This window comes from Scylla paramamosain, chromosome 16 (genome assembly GCF_035594125.1).
Source record: "Scylla paramamosain isolate STU-SP2022 chromosome 16, ASM3559412v1, whole genome shotgun sequence".
Classification (NCBI taxonomy): Eukaryota; Metazoa; Arthropoda; class Malacostraca; order Decapoda; family Portunidae; genus Scylla; species Scylla paramamosain.
The window spans coordinates 20,901,266-20,926,265 of NC_087166.1; the positions used below are offsets into that span (position 1 = coordinate 20,901,266).

The window sequence follows — 25,000 nt, forward strand, 5'->3', positions numbered from 1 at the left end:
TGTCGTCCGCATCATCAAAACGGGTCCCCTTCATGACCTCCTTGAGCTTGGGGAAGAGGAAGAAGTCGCACGGAGCGAGGTCAGGTGAGTAGGGCGGTTGCTCCAGCACAGCGATGTTCTTCTTGGCCAAGAACTCTCTGATGCTCAGGGCATTGTGAGCAGGCGCATTGTCGTGGTGAAGCAGCCACGAGTTGCCCTGCCACAACTCCCGCCTCTTCTCGCGCACTGCACGAAGCAGACGCCGCAGTACTTCTTTGTACACATGTTGGTTGACTGTCTGGCCCTGTGGCAAGAACTCGCAGTGGACGATGCCCCTCACATCGAAGAAAGCGATCAACATGACCTTGAAGCTGGACCTGGACTGCCTTGCTTTCTTCGGCCGTGGCGACGCCGGACTCTTCCATTGAAGGCTCTGGCGTTTGGTCTCCGGGTCGTACTCAAATACCCAGGACTCATCGCCGGTGATGACTCTCCTGAGCAAGTCTGGTTCAGTTTCCAGACGCTCGAGGATGTCCTGACACACCTGCATGCGTCGTCCCTTCTGGTCATCGTTCAGGAGTCTCGGCACCATCTTCGCACAGACTTTCCGCATGCCCAGATCTTCAGTGATAATCTTCCACACGCTGTTGTGGTTCATGCCAAGCTCATCTGCGATCTTTCGAACAGTCAACCGACGATCGTCACGCACCATCTGCTTGACACGCTCAACATTGGCCTCATTCCTGCTCGTTGAGGGTCTTCCACTCCTGGGGTCATCTTCCACGTCCTCCCGGCCCTCTTTGAACCTCTTGCACCACTCAAAAACACGTGAGCGTGACATTGTCTCATCCCCGTACACTTTTTGCAGCATACCCAGTGCTTCTGACGGCGTTTTCCCCAACTGCACCAAAAACTTCAAGTTTGTTCGCTGTTCAGCGCTCATTGTTAAACGACCTGCAACAGAGGACATGATTTTAAAAGCACGTAAGAAAAAGATTAGTGACTGTAGAGGGTTGGGAGCGCAGTTGTATACTCCAGAAGGATTACTTTGAAGGGGAAATATGGTGGTTTGTGGCTTGGGTTTGAAATTCATCTTTTAGGACACCAGTCCTGGAACTTTAATGACACACCTCGTATATATATATATATATATATATATATATATATATATATATATATATATATATATATATATATATATATATATATATATATGCAGTATTGAGATAGTGTACAGCACCTTGGAAAAGACAGATTTCTCCACACAGGATCATGTAATTGCTGTTTGATTTACATTTTTTATCATAAATATAAAGATTAATAGCTATGACTAAATAATGTTCTTCTAGGAGACAATAAAATATTGATATAAATCATTGCTGGGAGAGGTACTATCAGTTTTCCTAAACATGAACAAACCCTTGCTTTGCACTATCTGCACCTGTCCCTTGGGGCCTGACCCATCCTTGGTTCAGCTGTACAGCTGGCAAGGTAGATGGAAAGATTGAAAGGCAAAATTTAAAAAACAAAGACCTCTTGACTGCAAGAAGTATAGAATCATCACTAACATTTTATTCCTTGATCTTTCCTTTTTATGGATAAAGAAATTATTTACATATAATTCTGCTGTGATACATTCTCACAAACAATTGGGTGATTCACAGAACAATCATTGAATATTATAATTTTTCCCAGATTCATGATTATAATATATTCAATGATGCTAAACCCTAGTAATCTTTAGTGAAATCTAATATTTATCTTAATTAGTTTGGTTGGAATAATGCGTATCTCAAAGTCCTCAGTCTCGGGTTTGCTCAGTGAAGAAGCATATTACCTTCAATCTTTTAATGATCCTTGTCTATATTCTACTCCTACATTCATAGTCACTGCTCTTCCATCACCAAATTCATATCCACTCCTCTTCTGATCTCATAAGAACATAAGAACATAAGAAATAAGGGAAGCTGCAAGAAGCGACCAGGCTTACATGTGGCAGTCCCTGTATGAAACACACCTACCTATTTCCATCTGCTATCCCCATCCATAAACTTGTCTAATCTTCTCTTAAAGCTCTCTAGTGTCCTAGCACTAACTACATGATTACTGAGTCCGTTCCACTCATCTACCACTCTATTTGAGAACCAATTTTTTCCTATCTCCTTCCTAAACCTAAATTTTTCAAGCTTGAACCCATTATTTCTTGTTCTACCCTGGTTGCTGATCCTAAGAATTTTAAAACTTAAGTTCCGAGAGAGCACTACAGTCTACCTCATTACCTAAATCCAATCTTTAATGAGAACTCTCCTTTAACATTCAGTTTTGGTTAAAATTATTTTGCAGTCTTTGCCTTCCCTCTATGCATGTAACCAAAAAATTACTTGAGAATTGAGAATCTAGTGTTGAATAATATGCATCTAAATGAACTAATCTGATGACCAAAAATGTGGCATTCTCTAATACTCTGGTAGGTGCATATATATGAATTTCTAATATCCATGAGAACAAACAACTTTCTTGACAACAACCATAAATTAGTAAGGCTGGATAAACTCTCATGCTGCCTTTCTACGAAAGACAACTCTATACTTGCACCATAGGGAATAGTCATCAAAACCAAGAAACACCTTGCTGATTAACATGCCTGTGAAGTAGTGCTGCAAAGGCTGTTCCTGCAACCTTCCGAGTCCTGTCAATCCTTTCTGCTGCTTGCTGACAAACTCGGGCCATCATCTCCCCGACTATTTCTTCAGACAATAAACATGGATCTTTAGCCAGCACCATCTTGGTTAGAGTCTGCAGAATGAGAATGTTTCAGTGACAAATCACCTTGAGCATAAATAATGGATCTAAAAGAAAGTGCATGCACACTTATCTATCCCTTCAGTACATATTTCATATGCAGTGGAACCTTGGTTCTCGAACTTAATTAGTTCCTGAATGCTGCCTGAAATCTGAAATGTTCAGAAACAAAAACTATTTTCCCCATAGGAATCAATGTAAAATGGATAAATCCATTACCAGTCACCCATCCACCCTGTCTTAGCAGCTCACAACAGATGCTCCCACTGCTAAGATGGCCACTCCACATCTCCAGCTCAGAAATTATTTATCCAGAAAGGATGTACTGAATGAACTTAGTGACACAAAACTCATCAGAAGATACTGTTTAGACTTTGCAGGTATTCTCTTTGTCACTGATCTAGTGAGGGAAGCCTTAAAGAGTAACACAGAGAGGAGCAACTCACTTACTGCCAAAATTAAGGTGATCATAAACACTTAGACATCTTGCTGCTTGGAAAGGTACTGGGAAAACACAGCTGTGCAGTAAGGCTGCACAACTGTGGCTTGTTATTACTCCTGACTCAGCCAAACAATTTGTTTACATTGAGGCTCTTCAACGGGATCATGTTTACCTTATTTCAAAGAATGAATTACTGTCTAATCCACTGTCTCTCTCTTTCAAATACATAAAAATGAAGGAACTATTTATAGAAACTATAAATTAGAAATAAGCAGCAGCTTTTGCTTTGTCTTTTAGTATTTGAAACCAAGCAGCTTTGTTTGAGAGCCAAATTATTGTACAGCAACCGAAGCAATTGGGGCATTCACTATGGGTTGAGTTGCCAGGTGATTGCCAGCTGTTTTAATTTTCTTTTTTTTTTATGTAGGAAGGATACTGGCCAAGGGCAACAAAAATCTAATAAAAAAAATGCCCACTGAAATGCCAGTCCCATAAAAGGGTCAAAGCAGTGGTCAAAAATTGGTGGATAAGTGTCTTGAAACCTCCCTCTTGAAGGAATTCAAGTCATAGGAAGGTGGAAATACAGAAGCAGGTAGGGAGTTCCAGAGTTTACCAGAGAAAGGGATGAATGATTGAGAATACTGGTTAACTCTTGCATTAGAGAGATGGACAGAATAGGGGTGAGAGAAAGAGGAAAGTCTTGTGCAGCGAGGCCGCGGAAGGAGGGGAGGCATGCAGTTAGCAAGATCAGAAGAGCAGTTGGCATGAAAATAGCAGTAGAAGACAGCTAGATATGCAACATTGCGGCGGTGAGACAGTCAGTTAGAGGAGAGGAGTTGATGAGACGAAAAGCTTTTGATTCCACCCTGTCTAGAAGAGTAGTATGAGTGGAACCCCCCCACACATGTGAAGCATACTCCATACATGGATGGATAAGGCCCTTGTACAGAGTTAGCAGCTGGGGGGGTGAGAAAAACTGGCGGAGACGTCTCAGAACACCTAACTTCATAGAGGCTGTTTTAGCTAGAGATGAGATGTGAAGTTTCCAGTTCAGATTATAAGTAAAGGACAGACCGAGGATGTTCAGTGTAGAAGAGGGGGACAGTTGAGTGTCATTGAAGAAGAGGGGATAGTTGTCTGGAAGGTTGTGTCAAGTTAATAGATGGAGGAATTGAGTTTTTGAGGTATTGAACAATACCAAGTTTGCTCTGCCCCAATCAGAAATTTTAGAAAGATCAGAAGTCAGGCGTTCTGTGGCTTCCCTGCGTGATATGTTTACCTCCTGAAGGGTTGGACATCTATGAAAAGACGTGGAAAAGTGCAGGATGGTATCATCAGCATAGGAGTGGATAGGACAAGAAGTTTGGTTTAGAAGATCATTAATGAATAAGAAGAGAGTGGGTGACAGGACAGAACCCTGAGGAACACCACTGTTAATAGATTTAGGAGAAGAACAGTGACCGTCTACCACAGCAGCAATAGAACGGTCAGAAAGGAAACTTGAGATGAAGTTACAGAGAGAAGGATAGAAACCGTAGGAGGGTAGTTTGGAAATCAAAGCTTTGTGCCAGACTCTATCAAAGGCTTTTGATATGTCCAAGGCAACAGCAAAAGTTTCACCAAAGTCTCTAAAAGAGGATGACCAAGATTCAGTAAGGAAAGCCAGATCACCAGTAGAGCGGCCTTGACGGAACCCATACTGGCGATCAGATAGAAGGTTGTGAAGTGATAGATGTTTAAGAATCTTCCTGTTGAGGATAGATTCAAAAACTTTAGGTAAGCAGGAAATTAAAGCAATAGGACAGTAGTTTGAGGGATTAGAGCAGTCACCCTTTTTAGGAACAGGTTGAATGTAGGCAAACTTCCAGCAAGAAGGAAAGGTAGATGTTGACAGACAGAGCTGAAAGAGTTTGACTAGGCAAGGTGCAAGCATGGAGGCACAGTTTCAGAGAACAATAGGAGGGACCCCATCAGGTCCATAAGCCTTCCGAGGGTTTAGGCCAGCGAGGGCATGGAAAACATCATTACGAAGAATTTTAATATGTGGCATGAAGTAGTCAGAGGGTGGAGGAGAGGGAGGAACAAGCCCAGAATCGTCCAAGGTAGAGTTTTTAGCAAAGGTTTGAGCAAAGAGTTCAGCTTTAGAAATAGATGTGATAGCAGTGGTGCCATCTGGTTGAAGTAGAGGAGGGAAAGAAGAAGAAGCAAAGTTATTGGAGATATTTTTGGCTAGATGCCAGAAATCACGAAGGGAGTTAGATCTTGAAAGGTTTTGACATTTTCTGTTAATGAAGGAGTTTTGGCTAGTTGGAGAACAGACTTGGCATGGTTCCGGGCAGAAATATAAAGTGCATGAGATTCTGGTGATGGAAGGCTTAAGTACCTTTTGTGGGCCACCTCTCTATCATGTATAGCACGAGAACAAGCTGTGTTAAACCAAGGTTTAGAAGGTTTAGGACGAGAAGAAGAGTGAGGAATGTACGCCTCCATGCCAGAAACTATCACCTCTGTTATGCGCTCAGCACACAAAGATGGGTCTCTGACACGGAAGCAGTAGTCATTCCAAGGAAAATCAGCAAAATACCTCCTCAGGTCCCCCCAACTAGCAGAGTCAAAACGCCAGAGGCACCTTCGCTTAGGGGGATCCTGAGGAGGGATTGGAGTGATAGGACAAGATAAAGATATGAGATTGTGATCAGAGGAGCCCAACAGAGAAGAAAGGGTGACAGCATAAGCAGAAGGATTAGAGGGCAGGAAAAGGTCAAGAATGTTGGGCGTATCTCCAAGACGGTCAGGAATACGAGTAGGGTGTTGCACCAATTGCTCTAGGTCATGGAGGATAGCAAAGTTGTAGGCTAGTTCACCAGGATAGTCAGTGAAGGGAGAGGAAAGCCAAAGCTGGTGGTGAACATTGAAGTCTCCAAGAATGGAGATCTCTGCAAAAGGGAAGAGGGTCAGAATGTACTCGACTTTGGAAGTTAAGTAGTCAAAGAATTTCTTATAGTCAGAGGAGTTAGGAGAGAGGTATACAGCACAGATAAATTTAGTACAAGAATGACTCTGTAGTCGTAGCCAGATGGTGGAAAACTCGGAAGATTCAAGAGCGTGGGCACGAGAGCAGGTTAAGTCATTGCGCACATAAACGCAGCATCCAGCTTTGGATCGAAAATGAGGATAGAGAAAGTAGGGGGGAACAGAAAAGGGGCTACTGTCAGTTGCCTCAGACACCTGAGTTTCAGTGAGGAAAAGAAGATGAGGTTTAGAAAAGGAGAGGTGGTGTTCTACAGATTGAAAATTAGATCTTAGACCGCGGATGTTGCAGAAGTTAATGAAGAAAAAGTTGAGGGGGGTGTCAAGACACTTAGGGTCGTCGACGGAAAGGCAGTCCGACCTGGGGACATTTATGGTCCCCTCCCCAGATGGGGACTCCATGGCCGGTGTAGGAGTCGCCATGATTTTAAAATTTTTGAGTGAAGGGTGTGTGTGTTATTAGATGCTTGTAGTTTTGTGTGGAGGAAGAGAGTTGTCTTTAGAGGGCAGTATGTGACTACCCCCTTGTGTTGTGAGACACAAAGGGAAACGTCCAGTGAGGTCACAGCTGGGTTTAATGATAAGTTCACAGCACCCCCTGAACAGTGCTTTAGACCTCAATGGGAGTAATTATCGTTTCGGCAGGTGTCTACTGCCTCCTCCTTATAAAGGGTCAGTCTTATGTAAGGGTCAGTCAACACTCCCACAGTTCTCTGGAGATGCACATTCTAAAACTGCCTCTCATGATATATCTTGATGTACTCTACTTAAATGCTACAAAAAATTGATCCCAAGTGTCTATGCTAATAGTAGCCACGGGATCTGGTGACACACACTCTACAGAACAGTTATTATAAGCTAAATACTCATAACTAGGCTCTCAGTGTTTTAATATTTATTTCTAGCTTTCTGGTACATATTTAGTTTGAAACACTTTTCCACTGGTTCCTACAGGGACTGTTTTATCAAGCAAGCATTAACTGTGCTAACAGGATACTGTGACGGCCGAAACTGTGTGGAGATGTGTAGTGCCGGGACGTAATATTAAGCTAATATAAGTAACATTAGGTTAATATAAGTAGAATTAAGTTAGTATAAGAATTATTGGAAAGATTTAGTTGTTATTACATCATGCATACATCCCCGAGACATACAGACAGACAGACAACATGTTGGCACCTGCGGGAAATGGGTGATCGATTTTTTTTATGAATAAAGGCATTATTTTCATACAAGGTATTAGCTTGTGGCTAGAATTTTTCACCTTGCTACTCAGAGGAACAAATACACCAGGTCATGATATGAGTAAAGTAACATAAACATTTATTATATGACTGAAACCAATCATTTGCGAATTACTTTGAGGAAGAATCTGAAAAGTATGGAGAATCGTGGCGTGGGGACACCGGCCTGACTCTCGCTCAGAGAGGTCTTGGCTTGCTTACACTACAGGTACGTCACTCTAAGTTTGAAGTAATTACTATTCATATTTGTAGATATATTTTCTTATCAGTACATCACTCAGACAGGTCTTGGCCTGTTTACACTACAAGGGAAGCCAGTGGAGGTAAAGGAAAAATCTGTCTGTGCATCCCTCATGTGTGTGTTTGGTTAGGTATACTTAATAGTGTGAGAACGGGGTGTTTAGTTCACTGATTATTAAGGTTGTGCAGTATTTCTCATTATCATACGGGGACGTAACCACCTGGTTCGGTCCTCGGAATGCTGATTCCGAGGTATGACAGAGCTGAATGCTGTGTTATACCAGGGTTATAGGAAAATGTAATAAGGAGATTGTTTATTCTTATGTAAGCACCAGTGAATTATTTTTTGAGTCACATGTGTGAATAATACCACCCTCACCAGGTGAATAAGACTATATACTCATGTAATACCCAAACACTAATGCCCATTATTGTTATTGGTGAATGTGTGAGGTTTGTCAAGTGATTAGTTCGGCCAGTATTTGCACTACAGTAAGGAAATCTTCAGCACTACTAAAAGGATACTTTATGCTACCTAATGTAATATGAATGATATGTGAATTAGTATTAACGCAACCACAAGTGAAGGAAAAATAAAGACCATAAATCAGCAAATGTAGATATTTCCTCACCAACTAGTAAAAAAAAAAATAAATAGATAAAAATAAATAAATAAAAAATAAAAAATAAAAAATAAAATAATAATAATAATAATAATAATAATAATAATAATAATAATAATAATAATAATAATAATAATAATAACCATTGGCTTTTGGGTGGCACAGTGGAGGGGCATTACAGATGAAACAACTGGCCAATATCAGACACACCAACTTCTCCAAAACACCCAACAAACCCGAGGTAGATATGAGTTTGTAATGCTGTTGTAAAACCCCAGTGTACACATGTGCTGTGGTTGATTACACCAACATATCAGGAAAGAGGAAGCAAGGTGTGAAAGGATGGAAATGATGATGATGGCTAAAAATGTTCCTAATATTTTATTAGTTGGGTTGATAACACACATATGACATAAGATTTTTTGCAGCTGACTGCCTTTTATCTGTAAAATTCAGTCAGTTGGTGAATCTGGCAGTTTTTCAGGCCATACCAAAAGCCCCAATTATGAGCTCAAAATTTTGTTCAAAACCGATTTGTTCAAAAAGGGAGGTGTTCAGTAACCAAGGTTCCACTCTACTTTGCATATTTTGTTCTCTTTGAATACTGAGAAGAAAGCCATGATTAGAGAAAGCCTGACCATGATGTTCAGCAGTTGGTGAAAAGCACCACCATGACACACCTGCAGGGCGGTGATGGCAGCCTCCCTCACCCAGGCCCCAATGTCTCCCCGCCGGTCCATGGTGTAGTCGTCCAGGCTCCTCAGCAGTGCCTGGTAAATGGATCCCAGGTTGCCTTCACACACCTGTTCACTCTCTGCATCAGAAACAGTAGTGCATATTCATCATCACCATTTATGCATAATTATTATTTCTGTAAACATAATTTTTTTATGTATACTATGTCCAATAGTACGTCCACTGTTGAATCTTTGTGTAAACTAGATTTGTTATAATTATTATAAACCTTGCCAAGAAGATAGCATTTGATAGCAGTTCGTAAAGCAGTGTGTTTGTATGCAACTTTATGTATGTTTGTATTTATCAAAAGATTACTGTTTTTTTTTTTTTTTGTATATATATATATATATATATATATATATATATATATATATATATATATATATATATATATATATATATATATATATATATATATATATATATAGACACACACACACAAAGAGGGTGTTTGAGTCACGAGAGAGACATGTTCCAGAAGGCTGTTCGTAAGTTGTTTTGCTCATAACTCATCATCGTAATTTTTCGGTACAAAAAAAAGTATCATACATTCCACAAACAATGTAATGCTTAATTACTTGATACTTGACATGACAGAGAGAGAGAGAGAGAGAGAGAGAGAGAGAGAGAGAGAGAGAGAGAGAGAGAGAGAGAGAGAGAGAGAGAGAGAGAGCACCTTGCCTTATGGGTGATGCGATACTACTGAGTAGTGACAGGCTTGAGGCTTCTGCCAAATGCAAGACTCAAATATGCCAGGTGTACAACCTGGATCAAAATGAGACACCTCTCTCTCTCTCTCTCTCTCTCTCTCTCTCTCTCTCTCTCTCTCTCTCTCTCTCTCTCTCTCTCTGAATATATATGGGCAGTCCTTTTCTAAAAATAGTAATTGGAAAAAATCATACCTTATCTCTTGCTTAAATAGCTTTCATAAAGTTAGATGTTTCTTGTCATTTCTACAATTTTTTTTTTCCTACTTGGAGATGTTAACTCTATGCAGGGGCTTCATCTGTCTTTGTCTGGGGTATAGTTCTCACATACAGGGACTCTGGTCACTCAGGCTTACTAAACAGAATGGAATTGAAAGCTTTTGCCCTCATCAATTTCTTTTATTTGACTGTCTTCAATCTCTCACTCACTACCATAATATTGCATCTCTTGCAGTCTTCTACTGCTTTTATCTATGGTACTGCACTCCTAACCTTGGTAACTGTGTGCTTCCTCCTAGTCAAGGCTTTATAGCACAAGACTCTAATATTTCTCAACCTTACTCTACCTCTCTAATGCCAGTTTATCATGCAGATGAGTTTGGAATGAAATTTATCATTTTCTAAAAACTCTCTAAAGAAAGCTGTAGAATGTGAGGGCACACTGTTATAATGATCTGAGTATAAAAAAATGTTCTTTTAGTGCAAGTTTAAAGATCCTTGAGCCACGTGCTAGCTTAAAGGTCTGCAGCACAATATGTACTTTCTTTGCACTTGGCTCACAAGCTTATTTTTCTTATTATATAAGTGAAATAATGAAAATAATACATTACTTGGTAACTCACATTGAGTGAGCAGGTATCACATGTGGCCTCAGTGACTCACTATGCCTGTCTTTTGTAAAAGCACACTTTTGCTGCTGATTTCTGTCCTTTCTTTTGCATTTATGGCTTTAAGCAATGCCTAAGGTAAAGAACAAATCCAGGTTGAAAAAGAATTCACACTGATCCAAGTGAAGGCACAGACAAGCATCCGTCTACAGCATCCTGGTCTGGCAATATGGCATCATCCACCTCCACTGGTACCACTCCACTACCTCTACCACCTCATATCCTTCCCTCAGTTCAGCCTGTTCTCCTGCTACCTGCAGTGCCAAGCAGTGTAAAGGATTGATTCTTCATCCTAAGGCACCAGGCAATGGAGGAGCTTCTGTGCAAAGCTGTCTGCAAGCAGCATGGAGCACTTTTTTTCCATTGATGTAAGAAACATGGGACTCAACCTGACAGTGCAGCTGGAGTGTACATGTGACTTGCATGTTGCTGGCCCTCTCACAGCTTCTGAGAGTTCTCATGCCACAAAAGAGTTCATGGAGGGAAATGGCAACCGTGAGTGGGATGAGGACCTATGATACCTGCACCTTTGGGAGCATAATATCCTTTTAAAAAAGGAGTGGACCAGGTGCCACAAGCTTGACATTGTTAATAGTCTAAATGCAAATTGTAAATCCCTAGCATGCTGAATGTACATCTGCATGACGAATAAATTTTGACTGCTAACAACTTTTTTCCATATTTTTAGTGAATATTTTCTACCTCCCCTAAAATGCTTTGACTTTTTTTTCTATCTGATTTCAGCATTTGACAGAAGAAAGCAACTTGTGATTTTGCAAACATGTTTATCACTCCAAAATGCATGAAACATTAATACTGAAGAAAAATAAGGCAAAATTCAGTATTATATGGAAAAAAAAATTGCAGAAAATCTAATTTCAATGCAACTGTTGAAATCATCTTAGCAAATATAGAGGATTGATTGTTATTGAGTGATATGATAATTTATGAGGGAGGAGATAGAGAATAAAATTTGCTGAAAAAGCTTGATTATTTAGAAAAATACTCATAAAAAATATATATATGTATCATCTTCAAATGCAGTCAAGAATATTGCATAACAATGATGGTTATTATGTGTTAATCTCATGTAAATTGCATCAATATTTCTAATTTCATTAATGACAATGTTTAGCAATATCTTCATTCATCCTTTCCATATGTAAACTGCAATTCTATTTGTTTGATTTTTCTCTTTGCTGTCATTTCAAATGAGGAGCAACAAGCAAATAAATTTTTTTTCTGCCATTTGGTTTCCTTGTACCAGTCTCTCTCTCTCTCTCTCTCTCTCTCTCTCTCTCTCTCTCTCTCTCTCTCTCTCTCTCTCTCTCTCTCTCTCTCTCTCTCTCTACCCTGAGAGAAGAAAAAATGCATACCATATGGTTAAGAAGCCTTTACTAAAATCAAAATAATGATAAGAGTATAAGAAACAGACACCTGTTCCTAAGAACTTTCCCACAGGAGAATGACTGAGAAAGGTTTTAACAGGGCAATAACCAGTCTCAAAGAGAATAGCTTGGAAATATTTTACAATGATGGTAAAGACAGCAAGATAACAGGTAACAGGGATTCATGCATTAATCATATTAATAACAATCAGAGAGATCAATGTCTCAGAACCAAAGTCAGCAACTTTCCACACCAGCAGTCACCTCATACCACAGCTGCCCACATCCAGGCCCACATGAGCAGGGCACCCAGGATTCCTCTACTGGCCACAGTAGGACTCACAGGTTCCCAGACAATCTAGGAATTTGTATAAGTTGGAAGGGAAATCTAATCCAGACAGTTCTAAGCATCACCCCAACACTTGGACTACTTCAGAATTCAGCTGGACTTGGTGCCAGCTGCCACTCATCCTCACTGCCACTCACTACATGACTGAATCCTTGTCAGCATTGTGAAACTGAGAAAAATTAACAATGGGAATGGGTTTCTACACCAACATTACCCTTGGGTTTATTATGAAAGAGAAGAAAGAATATAAAAATGACATACATGTGAATGCTCATTTTACAGAATGGATGTCAGTGTGCCTACCTTTCCCATCCTTTTGGATGCCAACAGTGTCCACAAGCCTGATGATGGAAGTGATGGCTTGCTGACGAGCCTGTGCCCAAGTGTTGGTCTCTGGAGTGATTTGTGTAGCTCTGATCAGTGCTGGAAGCACCACATCAAATTTGCCTTGCACCAGTGGCAGGGTGAGGTAGCCTGCAGGAAAGATTATGCTAAACAAATATGTACTTTCCTACAAGATCTTCTCCATAGTGTCCTATTTTTCTTATATAACCATACACGAAATGATTAAACATCTTATATCATCTACTTCCGATCATCTATAATACTCTCCTCACAAGTCCATTTCTCCCTAACATAATTTGTGACCTACACTACAACAAATGGAAAGAAATCTTTGCAGTAGTATATATAATTTGGGCATTTAGCTGCTACATATAACCTTATTTTTAGCAGTGGCATCATTGTATATACTTTCCAATTAACTTTTGCCCAGTATACAACAAACAAAACAACACACATCCTGCACATAGTATAGCAATTGGCATGCTTGGTTCACAAACAAGAAGGGCCAGGTTCAAGTCCCAAGAGTGATGAGGCAGATGGATAAGCATTTTAATACTAGTGGATGACTGCAGGTGAGGAACACACATGGGAGGGGAAACATCCAGATTAAAGGAGGTGGTAGACCATCAGCTGCCAATAAACTGGTGTTAAACCCAAGACACTTTCCCCAAAATATATGCAAAACCTACATAGTCATACAAGCAGGTCTTAGGGGAAAAATGAAAATATTTCCTTTATTAGTGTCAACCTTAAAACTACATATAAATGATTGTCAACCAACTGTAGAACTACGTGTAATTGATATTCAATAGCGAAAAGGAGAAAAAATCATTTCCACAAAAGAGAAAAGATACTGCTGCCTCAATTCTCTCTCAGACTTTTTCAGTCCAGTGACAGTAACCCATTCCTTCAACCACCATGGTGCAATTCTTCTGGATGTTGCACAGAGTTTAGTATCATAACACTGACTTAAAACAGTTATCTAACACTATGTTTCCTCTCTCAGCTTAGGTGATTATATCATGGATGCATTAGTGGGGCAAGCAAGTGCTGGTGAACAATGATAGCAGAATATTAAAAACTAAAGAAAGGTAATAGATGCTTAAGAGGTATTCTTAAAAGTACTAATTCTGGATTTGAATACTAACATCTTGATGACAAAACGTGTATTTCATCACACAATATGTGCAGATCACTTTTACCTGCTGAGCATAAAAACATGTCATTACATTAGTGAGAATAAGATAACCCACAGAAATGGTGAGCAGCTCCATCAGCAATACTCACCAAGAGCAGCTGAGAAGCCCTGGCTCTGGATCTCCTTATCAGTGTTGAGAGCTGCAGTGTACCGCACCACCAGATCATCCCGCCACATGAGGCTAGCCTGAGAGACAGGCTGGAAGTAGGTGGTCCAAAGAGGACCCAATGCTTGCAAGGCAGCAAGGCGGATGTTCTCCTCAATGACAACCACGCACTCCTCCAGCAGCTGATGCCACACCTCTGTTTAAAGATTTTTAATATTTGACTTGATTTCTAGGTTCAAACAACACCTATAGAAATTGGAAATATAAATCATATTAGATAAAGGATGACAGCTTCAACATTAGGTGATAACTTATTCATTTACATATATTAAATACATTAAAATGATATACTTCTGAAAACTTCATAAAGAAAGAGGCGTGAACCTTACTAAGAATTTCATGGTGGTGTAGAGGAAGAGCAGCCAGAGAGCACTTCTCGATGAGGACAGCAGTGGCCTGCTTCATGTACTCCCCATCCAGACCTCGCAGCAGCTTCCTTTCCTCAAGGGTGGGTACAATCTTTACGATACCATCCAGAATATCTTGACCTTAGGAGGAAAGGTATGGACAAGTTCTTAGAATGCTTCAGTAAAAACCTCAGTGATAGTGTCCTTTCACAGCAATATACATGGGGAAGAGCTACTTTTGTTGTTCAAATCAGTATAATGCCTATGAATTTGCAACTTTTGAATTATATCACAGAGGGGAGGGGACCATAAATGTCCCCAGGTCGGACTGCCTTTCTGTCAACAACCTTAAGTATCTTGACACCCCCCTCAACTTTTTCTTTATTAACTTCTGTAACATTCGCAGTATAAGATCTAATTTTCAATCTGTAGAACACCATCTCTCCTCTTCTAAACCTCATCTTCTTTTCCTCACTGAAACTCAGGTGTCTGAGGCAACTGACAGTAGCCCCTTTTCTGTTCCCTCCTACTTTCTCTATCCTCATTTTCGATCCAAAGCTGGATGCTGCATTTATGTGCGCAGTGACTTAACCTTCTCTCATGCCCACGCTCTTGAATCTTCCGAGTTTTCCACCATCTGGCTACGACTACAGAGTCACTCTCATACTAAATTTATCTGTGCTGTATATCTCTCACCTAACTCCTCTGACTATAAGAAATTCTTTGACTACTTAACTTCCAAAGTGGAGCACATTCTGACTCTCTTCCCTTTTGCAGAGATCTCCATTCTTGGAGACTTCAATGTTCACCGCCAGCTTTAGCTTTCCTCTCCCTTCACTGACCATCCTGGTGAACTAGCCTACAACTTTGCTATCCTCCATGACCTAGATCAATTGGTGTAACACCCTACTCGTGTTCCTGACTGTCTTGGAGATACGCCCAACATTCTTGACCTTTTTCTGACCTCTAATCCTTCTGCTTATGCTGTTACTCTTTCTTCTCTGTTGGGCTCCTCCAATCACAATCTCATATCTGTATCTTGTCCTATCACTCCAATCCCTCCTCAGGATCCCCCTAAGCGAAGGTGCCTCTGGCGTTATGCCTCTGCTAGTTGGGGGACCTGAGGAGGTATTTTGCTGATTTTCCTTGGAATGACTACTGCTCAAACCTTTGCTAAAAACTCTACCTTGGATGATTCTGGGCTTGTTCCTCCCTCTCCTCCACCCTCTGACTACTTCATGCCACCTATTAAAATTCTTCGCAATGATGTTTTCCATGCCCTCGCTGGCCTAAACCCTCGGAAGGCTTATGGACCTGATGGGGTCCCTCCTATTGTTCTCCAAAACTGTGCCTCCATGCTTGCACCTTGCCTAGTCAAACTCTTTCAGCTTTGTCTGTCAACATCTACCTTTCCTTCTTGCTGGAAGTTTGCCTACATTCAATCTGTTCTTAAAAAGGATGACCATTCTAATCCCTCAAACTACCATCCTATTGCTTTAATTTCCTGCCTATCTAAAATTTTTGAATCTATCCTCAACAGGAAGATTCTTAAACATCTATCACTTCACAACCTTCTATCTGATTGCCAGTATGGGTTCGGTCAAGGCTGCTCTACTGGTGATCTGGCTTTCCTTACTGAGTCTTGGTCATCTTCTTTTAGAGATTTTGGTGAAACTTTTGCTGTTGCCTTGGACATATCAAAAGCTTTTGATAGAGTCTGGCACAAAGCTTTGATTTCCAAACTACCCTTCTACAGCTTCTCTCCTTCTCTCTGTAACTTCATCTCAAGTTTCCTTTCTAACCGTTCTATTGCTGCTGTGGTAGACGGTCACTGTTCTTCTCCCAAATCTATTAACAGTGGTGTTCCTCAGGGTTCTGTTCTGTCACCCACTCTCTTCTTATTATTCATTAATGATCTTCTAAACCAGACTTCTTGTCCTATCCACTCCTACACTGATGATACCACCCTGCACTTTTCCACGTCTTTTCATAGATGTCCAACCCTTCAGGAGGTAAACATTTCACGCAGGGAAGCCACAGAACGCTTGACTTCTGATCTTTCTAAAATTTCTGATTGGGGCAGAGCAAACTTGGTATTGTTCAGTGCCTCAAAAACTCAATTCCTCCATCTATCAACTCGACACAACCTTCCAGACAACTATCCCCTCTTCTTCAATGACACTCAACTGTCCCCCTCTTCTACACTGAATATCCTCGGTCTGTCCTATACTTATAATCTGAACTGGAAACTTCACATCTCATCTCTAGCTAAAACAGGTTCCGTGAAGTTAGGCATTCTGAGACGTCTCCGCCAGTTTTTCTCACCTCCCCAGCTGCTAACTCTGTACAAGGGCCTTATCCGTCCATGTACGGAGTATGCTTCACATGTCTGGGGGGGGGTTCCACTCATACTGGTCTTCTAGACAGGGTGGAATCAAAAGCTTTTTGTCTTATCAACTCCTCTTCTCTAACTGATTGTCTTCAGCCTCTCTCTCACTGCCTCAATGTAGCATCTCTAGCTGTCTTCTACCATTATTTTCATGCTAACTGCTCTTCTGATCTTGCTAACTGCATGCCTCCCCTCCTCCCACGGCTTCACTGCACAAAACTTTCTTCTTTCTCTCACCCCTATTCTGTCCACCTCTCTAATGCAAGAGTTAACCAGTATTCTCAATCATTCATCCCTTTCTCTGGTAAACTCTGGAACTCCCTACCTGCTTCTGTATTTCCACCTTCCTACGACTTGAATTCCTTCAAGAGGGAGGTTTCAAGACACTTATTCATCAATTTTTGACTACTGCTTTGACCCTTTTATGGGACTGGCATTTCAGTGGGCATTTTTTTTTTATTGGATTTTTGTTGCCCTTGGCCAGTGTCCCTCCTACATAAAAAAAAAAAAAAAGTACTGGCTGATGCTTCCACTGCTAAGATGGCCATTCCACATCTCCAGCTTAGAATTCTTTTTATCCAGAAAGGATGTACTGAATGAACTTAGTGACATGAAACTCATCAAAAGATACTGTTTAGACCATGCAGGTCTTTGTCACCAATCTAGTGAGGGAAACCTTACAGAGTGACACAGAGAGGAACAACCCACTTACCACCAAAATCAAGGTGATCTTGATTTTAGACGTTTTTTTTTTTTTCCTAGACTTAGACATCTTGCTGCTGGGAAAAGCTACTGGGAAAATGAAGTTGTGCAGTACTGATGGCATTGTGGATCATAGAGAGTCACAGGAGGCTTTGGATAACTCCTAAGAGCCAAATCTTGTTTCTTTAAACCAAGGTTCTTCAACTTTTTCAATGGGATCACAATTAACTTATTTCAAATATTGAATTACTGTCATACCCTCTGTGTCTCTTCTCCAAATACATAAAAACAAAGGAAATTTTTATAAAAACTATAAATTAGTAATAAATTGCAGCTTTTGCTGCATCTTCTAGTATTTGAAATCAAGTAACTTTGTTCAAAAACCAAATTATGTTACAGAAACCAAAGCAATTATGAGTTAAAATTTTTGTTAAAAAACCGAGTAATTCAAAAAGGGAGACATTCACTAACCAAGGTACCACTGTACTTAGTGTACTATTGCTTCAACTCCACACCTACAGGCATAGGCTTACAGGCCTAGGCACCTGTACTGCAGTCACACTAGACACAGGGTAATTATTAGACAATTTTTTCCAAGAAAAAAGTGCATCTAATGTGCCGAAAAATACAGTATACATGTATGTATGTATGTATGTATGTATGTATGTATATATATATATATATATATATATATATATATATATATATATATATATATATATATATATATATATATATATATATATATATATATTATATATATTTTTTTTTTTTTTTTTTTTTTATGTAGGAAGGATACTGGCCAAGGGCAACAAAAATCTAATAAAAAAAATGCCCACTGAAATGTCAGTCCCTAAAAGGGTCAAAGCAGTGGTCAAAAATTGGTGGATAAGTGTCTTGAAACCTCCCTCTTGAAGGAATTCAAGTCATAGGAAGGTGGAAATACAGAAGCAGGCAAGGAATTCCAGAGTTTACCAGAGAAAGGGATGAATGATTGAGAATACTGGTTAACTCTTGCGTTAGAGAGGTGGACAGAATAGGAGTGAGAGAAAGATGAAAGTCTTGTGCAGCGAGGCCGCGGAAGGAGGGGATGCATGCAGTTAGCAAGATCAGAAGAGCAGTTAGCATGAAAATAGCGGTAGAAGACAGCTAGAGATGCAACATTGTGGCGGTGAGAGAGAGGCTGAAGACAGTCAGTTAGAGGAGAGGAGTTGATGAGACGAAAAGCTTTTGATTCCACCCTGTCTAGAACAGCAGTATGAGTGGAACCCCCCCAGACATGTGAAGCATACTCCATACATGGACGGATAAGGCCCTTGTACAGAGTTAGCAGCTGGGGGGGTGAGAAAAACTGGCGGAGACGTCTCAGAACACCTAACTTCATAGAAGCTGTTTTAGCTAGAGATGAGATGTGAAGTTTCCAGTTCAGATTATAAGTAAAGGACAGACCAAGGATGTTCAGTGTAGAAGAGGGGGATAGTTGAGTGTCATTGAAGAAGAGGGGATAGTTGTCTGGAAGATTGTGTCGAGTTGATAGATGGAGGAATTGAGTTTTTGAGGCATTGAACAATACCAAGTTTGCTCTGCCCCAATCAGAAATTTTAGAAAGATCAGAAGTCAGGCGTTCTGTGGCTTCCCTGCGTGATATGTTTACCTCCTGAAGGGTTGGACGTCTATGAAAAGACGTGGAAAAGTGCAGGGTGGTATCATCAGCATAGGAGTGGATAGGACAAGAAGTTTGGTTTAGAAGATCATTAATGAATAATAAGAAGAGAGTGGGTGACAGGACAGAACCCTGAGGAACACCACTGTTAATAGATTTAGGAGAAGAACAGTGACCGTCTACCACAGCAGCAATAGAACGGTCAGAAAGGAAACTTGAGATGAAGTTACAGAGAGAAGGATAGAAACCGTAGGAGGGTAGTTTGGAAATCAAAGCTTTGTGCCAGACTCTATCAAAGGCTTTTGATATGTCCAAGGCAACAGCAAAAGTTTCACCAAAGTCTCTAAAAGAGGATGACCAAGACTCAGTAAGGAAAGCCAGAAGATCACCAGTAGAGCGGCCTTGACGGAACCCATACTGGCGATCAGATAGAAGGTTGTGAAGTGATAGATGTTTAAGAATCTTCCTGTTGAGGATAGATTCAAAAACTTTAGATAAGCAGGAAATTAAAGCAATAGGACGGTAGTTTGAGGGATTAGAGCGGTCACCCTTTTTAGGAACAGGTTGAATTTAGGCAAACTTCCAGCAAGAAGGAAAGGTAGATGTTGACAGACAGAGCTGAAAGAGTTTGACTAGGCAAGGTGCAAGCACGGAGGCACAGTTTCGGAGAACAATAGGAGGGACCCCATCAGGTCCATAAGCCTTCTGAGGGTTTAGGCCAGCGAGGGCATGGAAAACATCATTACGAAGAATTTTAATACGAGGCATGAAGTAGTCAGAGGGTGGAGGAGAGGGAGGAACAAGCCCAGAATCGTCCAAGGTAGAGTTTTTAGCAAAGGTTTGAGCAAAGAGTTCAGCTTTAGAAATAGATGTGATAGCAGTGGTGCCATCTGGTTGAAGTAGAGGAGGGAAAGAAGAAGAAGCAAAGTTATTGGAGATATTTTTGGCTAGATGCCAGAAATCACGAGGGGAGTTAGATCTTGAAAGGTTTTGACATTTTCTGTTAATGAAGGAGTTTTTGGCTAGTTGGAGAACAGACTTGGCATGGTTCCGGGCAGAAATATAAAGTGCATGAGATTCTGGTGAAGGAAGGCTTAAGTACCTTTTGTGGGCCACCTCTCTATCATGTATAGCACGAGAACAAGCTGTGTTAAACCAAGGTTTAGAAGGTTTAGGACAAGAAAAAGAGTGAGGAATGTACGCCTCCATGCCAGACACTATCACCTCTGTTATGCGCTCAGCACACAAAGACGGGTCTCTGACACGGAAGCAGTAGTCATTCCAAGGAAAATCAGAAAAATACCGCCTCAGGTCCCCCCAACTAGCAGAGGCAAAACGCCAGAGGCACCTTCGCTTAGGGGGATCCTGAGGAGGGATTGGAGTGATAGGACAAGATAAAGATATGAGATTGTGATCGGAGGAGCCCAACGGAGAAGAAAGGGTGACAGCATAAGCAGAAGGATTAGAGGTCAGGAAAAGGTCAAGAATGTTGGGCGTATCGTATATATATATATATATATATATATATATATATATATATATATATATATATATATATATATATATATATATATATATATATATACCGTATTTGATGGCTCATAAGACGCTACTTTTTTCTCAGAAAAAGGGTCAGTAAATTAGCCTGCGTCCAATGAGGCAAAGGTCCAACTTTGAGGCAGTAATAGGTTACAAGTCTACGGCAACAGAGGCTCTAAATTCAAACCACAGATGTCTTTGCACAACTAAATAAAGTCATGATTGGTAGTACGCCACAAAATGCTCTTTCTTTCAAGGTACCAATGTGTAGTATCTCATACTTACTGGTAATCCACATAGACTTTGACCAGTCAGGAAGAATTTGCTTAACCATGCACCACTTCTTCTTGGAGTTTTGTTGGAGCAGTGTAGGTTGTGATGTCACAGCCTTTGATGCCCCAAAGGTGAGGTATCCAATTATAATATTAGACTAGATGTGATGGAGCTGGTTGGATTTGTGGAGAAGGTTCTGGCAAGGTGGAGATGGTGCACCACGTTTTTCAAAACAAACGCGGTCGGTTGCGCTCCGACGTGACGTACTCGGTGACACCGAGTGTGACGCCGTTACTGATTGAGGTAAGACAATAGCCACACTTTCATACAATTAAAATTGAACCTATCTTTTTAACATTCTTGCTTTGCATACATATGAAAAAGATTGAAGCTAGAGAAACTTTTCTTTTATGAAAATAGACTAATACACCTTGAGAACGAATATTTCTTCTATAAAGGAATTGAGTGTCATGGGATAGGCTGGCTTGAGGTGATGATCTGCATAATATTCATGTAATAGCTTATGCAAGAGTGTTTAAAACTTCCAGATTTTATTACACAACATGATGGAGTCAAAAAAACGACACAATTACACAATTGCATACAAGCTACAAGTAATACAATATGCTAAGGAAAACGGCAACAGAGCTGCTGCTAGGCATTTTGGTCCACCTCCAACTGAGAAAATGATTCGTTTTTGGCGAAGAATTACATGTGAAAGATGCTAAAAAATAAAGTATGAAAAAATTTTATTATCACTGTAGTCCCTCAGTTAATGGTGCCGCCAAGAGCTAGGTGCAGTTAATGTTTACATTCAGCTGAACCGCATTAAGACTGAAACTCCCCTGCTTACCACACCTTTTGGGCACTAGAGGCTGTGACATCACAGTCTGCATGGCCCCAACTAAAATACCAATAAGAAGATTGTGTTTACACGTCAGCAGGATTGGTACAATCTTGTCTTTCAATACCCTCAACCGAACCATTACGTTCTGGCTTTCAAGGCCCGCAACCTTACCAAGATTTGACTCCAGAAATCCAACCAGCTCCACTGTATCTAGTCTGAAACACTACCTGTATACCACACCTTTGGGACGCCAGGCTGTGATGTCACGGCCATCACAGCCTCAACAAAACCCCAAAAAGAACAAGTAAGCTGCTAGCATAAATTAAACTTTTAAATGCTGAGTATTGGTATCTAATAGTGATCTAAATGCACGTGAGAGTCTTCAAATGTCGCTTGAATTCCTTGACTTCATATCGATAGCCTAAATCTGTTAATTTTTGTTTTTTTCTATTTCAATACATGCCAGAACTGGGTGCGTCTTATGAGCCCGTGCGTCTTATGAGCCATCAAATACGGTATATATATATATATATATATATATATATATATATATATATATATATATATATATATATATATATATATATATACAATCACTCCAAATGAATTCAGACCCCTCTTTACCCACAATGGGAAAAAGTAAGTTACTACAAAAAAAAATAAAAATAAAATATATGTAGTTCATTCTTTTATTTAATATTTGGTCATGTCTGCCTTGGCCTTGATGACCAATGAAATCCTCCATGGCATGCTCTCAAGCAGTCCAACAAAATACTGCGATCCATTTGTTGTACCACTTATCTTCAGTAATCTGCTGCAGGTGTGGGAGAGATGAGGGTTTTCCCTCTTCACTTTATTTTTCATGACCTTCCATGCATTTTCAATAGGGTTAATGTCAGGACTATTCCCAAGCCATTCCAACATTTTGATATTCTTCTTGCTCTGTCCAATGCAGCTGGGAGGAAGCCTCCTCAGCCTCTCAGGGCAGAGTCTGTGCCATGCATGGTAACCTTTGCCACAATTTGGGCATTGAGCAGGTTGGCTTTCCCCAACCCTCAAGAGTGCTGATGCACACTGAGGTGGGATGCTGGCCGCTGCATACACCACAGAGAACCCAGGACCTGCAGCGCCTCTGGACATGCCCAAAGGCTTGAAACTTTTGAAGCAATGCAGGGACTTAGGGGTGAACTTCATGAGAGAACACACACCCAATGAGCCTAGGTCGAGGGAGTCCTGGAGTTAGGCTTGAACATTACCTCAACCTGACACGTGGGTTCTCAGCAGCCATGCCCTGCACAATAAGAATATCTGCGGGGGAACGTAACGCAAGAACACGCCAAGGGAGAAGGCCAAGGGGTATCACAGAATGATGCCCATGGTCTCTATTATGGCCTCATCCAAAGTGATGCCAAATGGCTTCTCTTGCAAGCCTTGTGCAAGGGGAAATGCAGATTCCTGTCTTGGGCTTGAGCATAAGCTCGCACCCAGACTGGAGTACCCAAAGCAACAGGCCTGGGTACTCCTCCTCCAGCCGTCTCACAGCTTGGAAGGGTGTGAGCTCCTCATGGGGGAGGAGCTTATACTACCAAAACAAAAGCAAGGGTTGGGGAGGAGACTCCTTGCAACGCCTCTTCCCCGCCACCTGCCACGAGCCTCCCTCATCCTCAAGTGAGGAGAGGTCAAGGTGCCTCTAGGGTGTAGGGACCTGGTGCATGGTATGAGATCCCCTCAGAGAGGGTTACAGACATCTATACATGCAAGAACTGAAACCACACAGCATGGCTGAGACTGGATCACAAGAGTAACTTATACACTCCCTGAGTTGCCAGCAGTCACCAGACAACAAATCACCCAACTTAAACAGAACTTCCACATTGTCTACATCTTTTTTTTTTTTTATGTAGGAGGGACACTGGCCAAGAGCAACAAAAATCCAATAAAATAAAATGCCCACTAAAATGCCAGTTCCATAAAAGGGTCCAAAGCAGTAGTCACAAATTGAAGGATAAGTGTCTTGAAACCTCCCTCTTGAAGGAATTCAAGTCATAGGAAGGTGGAAATACAGAAGCAGGCAGGGAGTTCCAGAGTTTACCAGGGAAAGGGATGACTGATTGAGAATATTGCTTAACTCTTGCATTAGAGAGGTGAACAGAATAGGGGTGAGAGAAAGAAGAAAGTCTTGTGCAGCGAGGCCGTGGGAGGAGGGGAGGCATGCAGTTAGCAAGATCAGAAGAGCAGTTAGCATGAAAATAGTGGTAGAAGACAGCTAGAGATGCAACATTGTGGCAGTGAGAGAGAGGCTGAAGACAGTCAGTTAGAGGAGAGGAGTTGATGAGATGAAAAGCTTTTGATTCCACCCTGTCTAGAAGAGCAGTATAAGTAGAACCCCCCCAGACATGTGAAGCATACTCCATACATGGACAGATAAGGCCCTTGTGGACGGATAACGCCCTTCTACAGAGTTAGTAGCTGGGGGAGGTGAGAAAAAACTTGCAGAGACGTCTCAGAATGCCTAACTTCATAGAAGCTGTTTTAGCTAGAGATAAGATGGGAAATTTCCAGTTCAGATTATAAGTAAAGGACAGACTGAGGATGTTCAGTGTACAAGAGGGGGACAGTTGAGTGTTATTGAAGAGGAGGGGATAGCTGTCTGGAAGGTTATGTCGAGTTGATAGATGGAGGAATTGAGTTTTTGAGGCATTGAACAATACCATGTTTGCTCTCCCCAATCAGAAATTTTAGAAATATCAGAAATCAAGCATTCTATGGCTTCCCTGCATGAAATGTTTACTTCCTGAAGGGAGGACGTTTATGAAAAGACGTGGAAAAGTGCAGGGTGGTATCATCAGCGTAGGAGTGAATAGGACAAGAAGTTTGGTTTAGAAGATCATTAATGAATAATAAGAAGAGAGTGGGTGACAGGACAGAACCCTGAGGAACACCACTTTTAACAGATTTAGGAGAAGAACAGTGACCGTCTACCACAGCAGCAATAGAACGGTCAGAAAGGAAACTTGAGATGAAGTTACAGAGAGAAGATAGAAGCCATAAGAAGGCAGTTTAAAAATAAAAGCTTTGTGCCAGACTCTATCAAAAGCTTTT

At 40.9% G+C, this 25,000-nt stretch overlaps 1 protein-coding gene across 5 annotated transcripts in view; it reads right to left on the reverse strand.

The window, feature by feature from the left end:
* Positions 1–25,000, reverse strand: part of LOC135108124 (tubulin-specific chaperone D-like) — a 120,963-nt gene that overhangs the window by 17,999 nt on the left and 77,964 nt on the right. For all 5 annotated transcript variants that reach the window (XM_064018826.1, XM_064018824.1, XM_064018825.1 and 2 more), the window contains 5 exons: positions 14,468–14,626; positions 14,062–14,274; positions 12,733–12,903; positions 9,041–9,174; positions 2,624–2,775 (listed from right to left, as the gene is read on the reverse strand). In XM_064018826.1, coding sequence (XP_063874896.1) covers positions 2,624–2,775; positions 9,041–9,174; positions 12,733–12,903; positions 14,062–14,274; positions 14,468–14,626 — 829 coding nt within the window. The remainder of the gene's footprint in view (positions 1–2,623; positions 2,776–9,040; positions 9,175–12,732; positions 12,904–14,061; positions 14,275–14,467; positions 14,627–25,000) is intronic.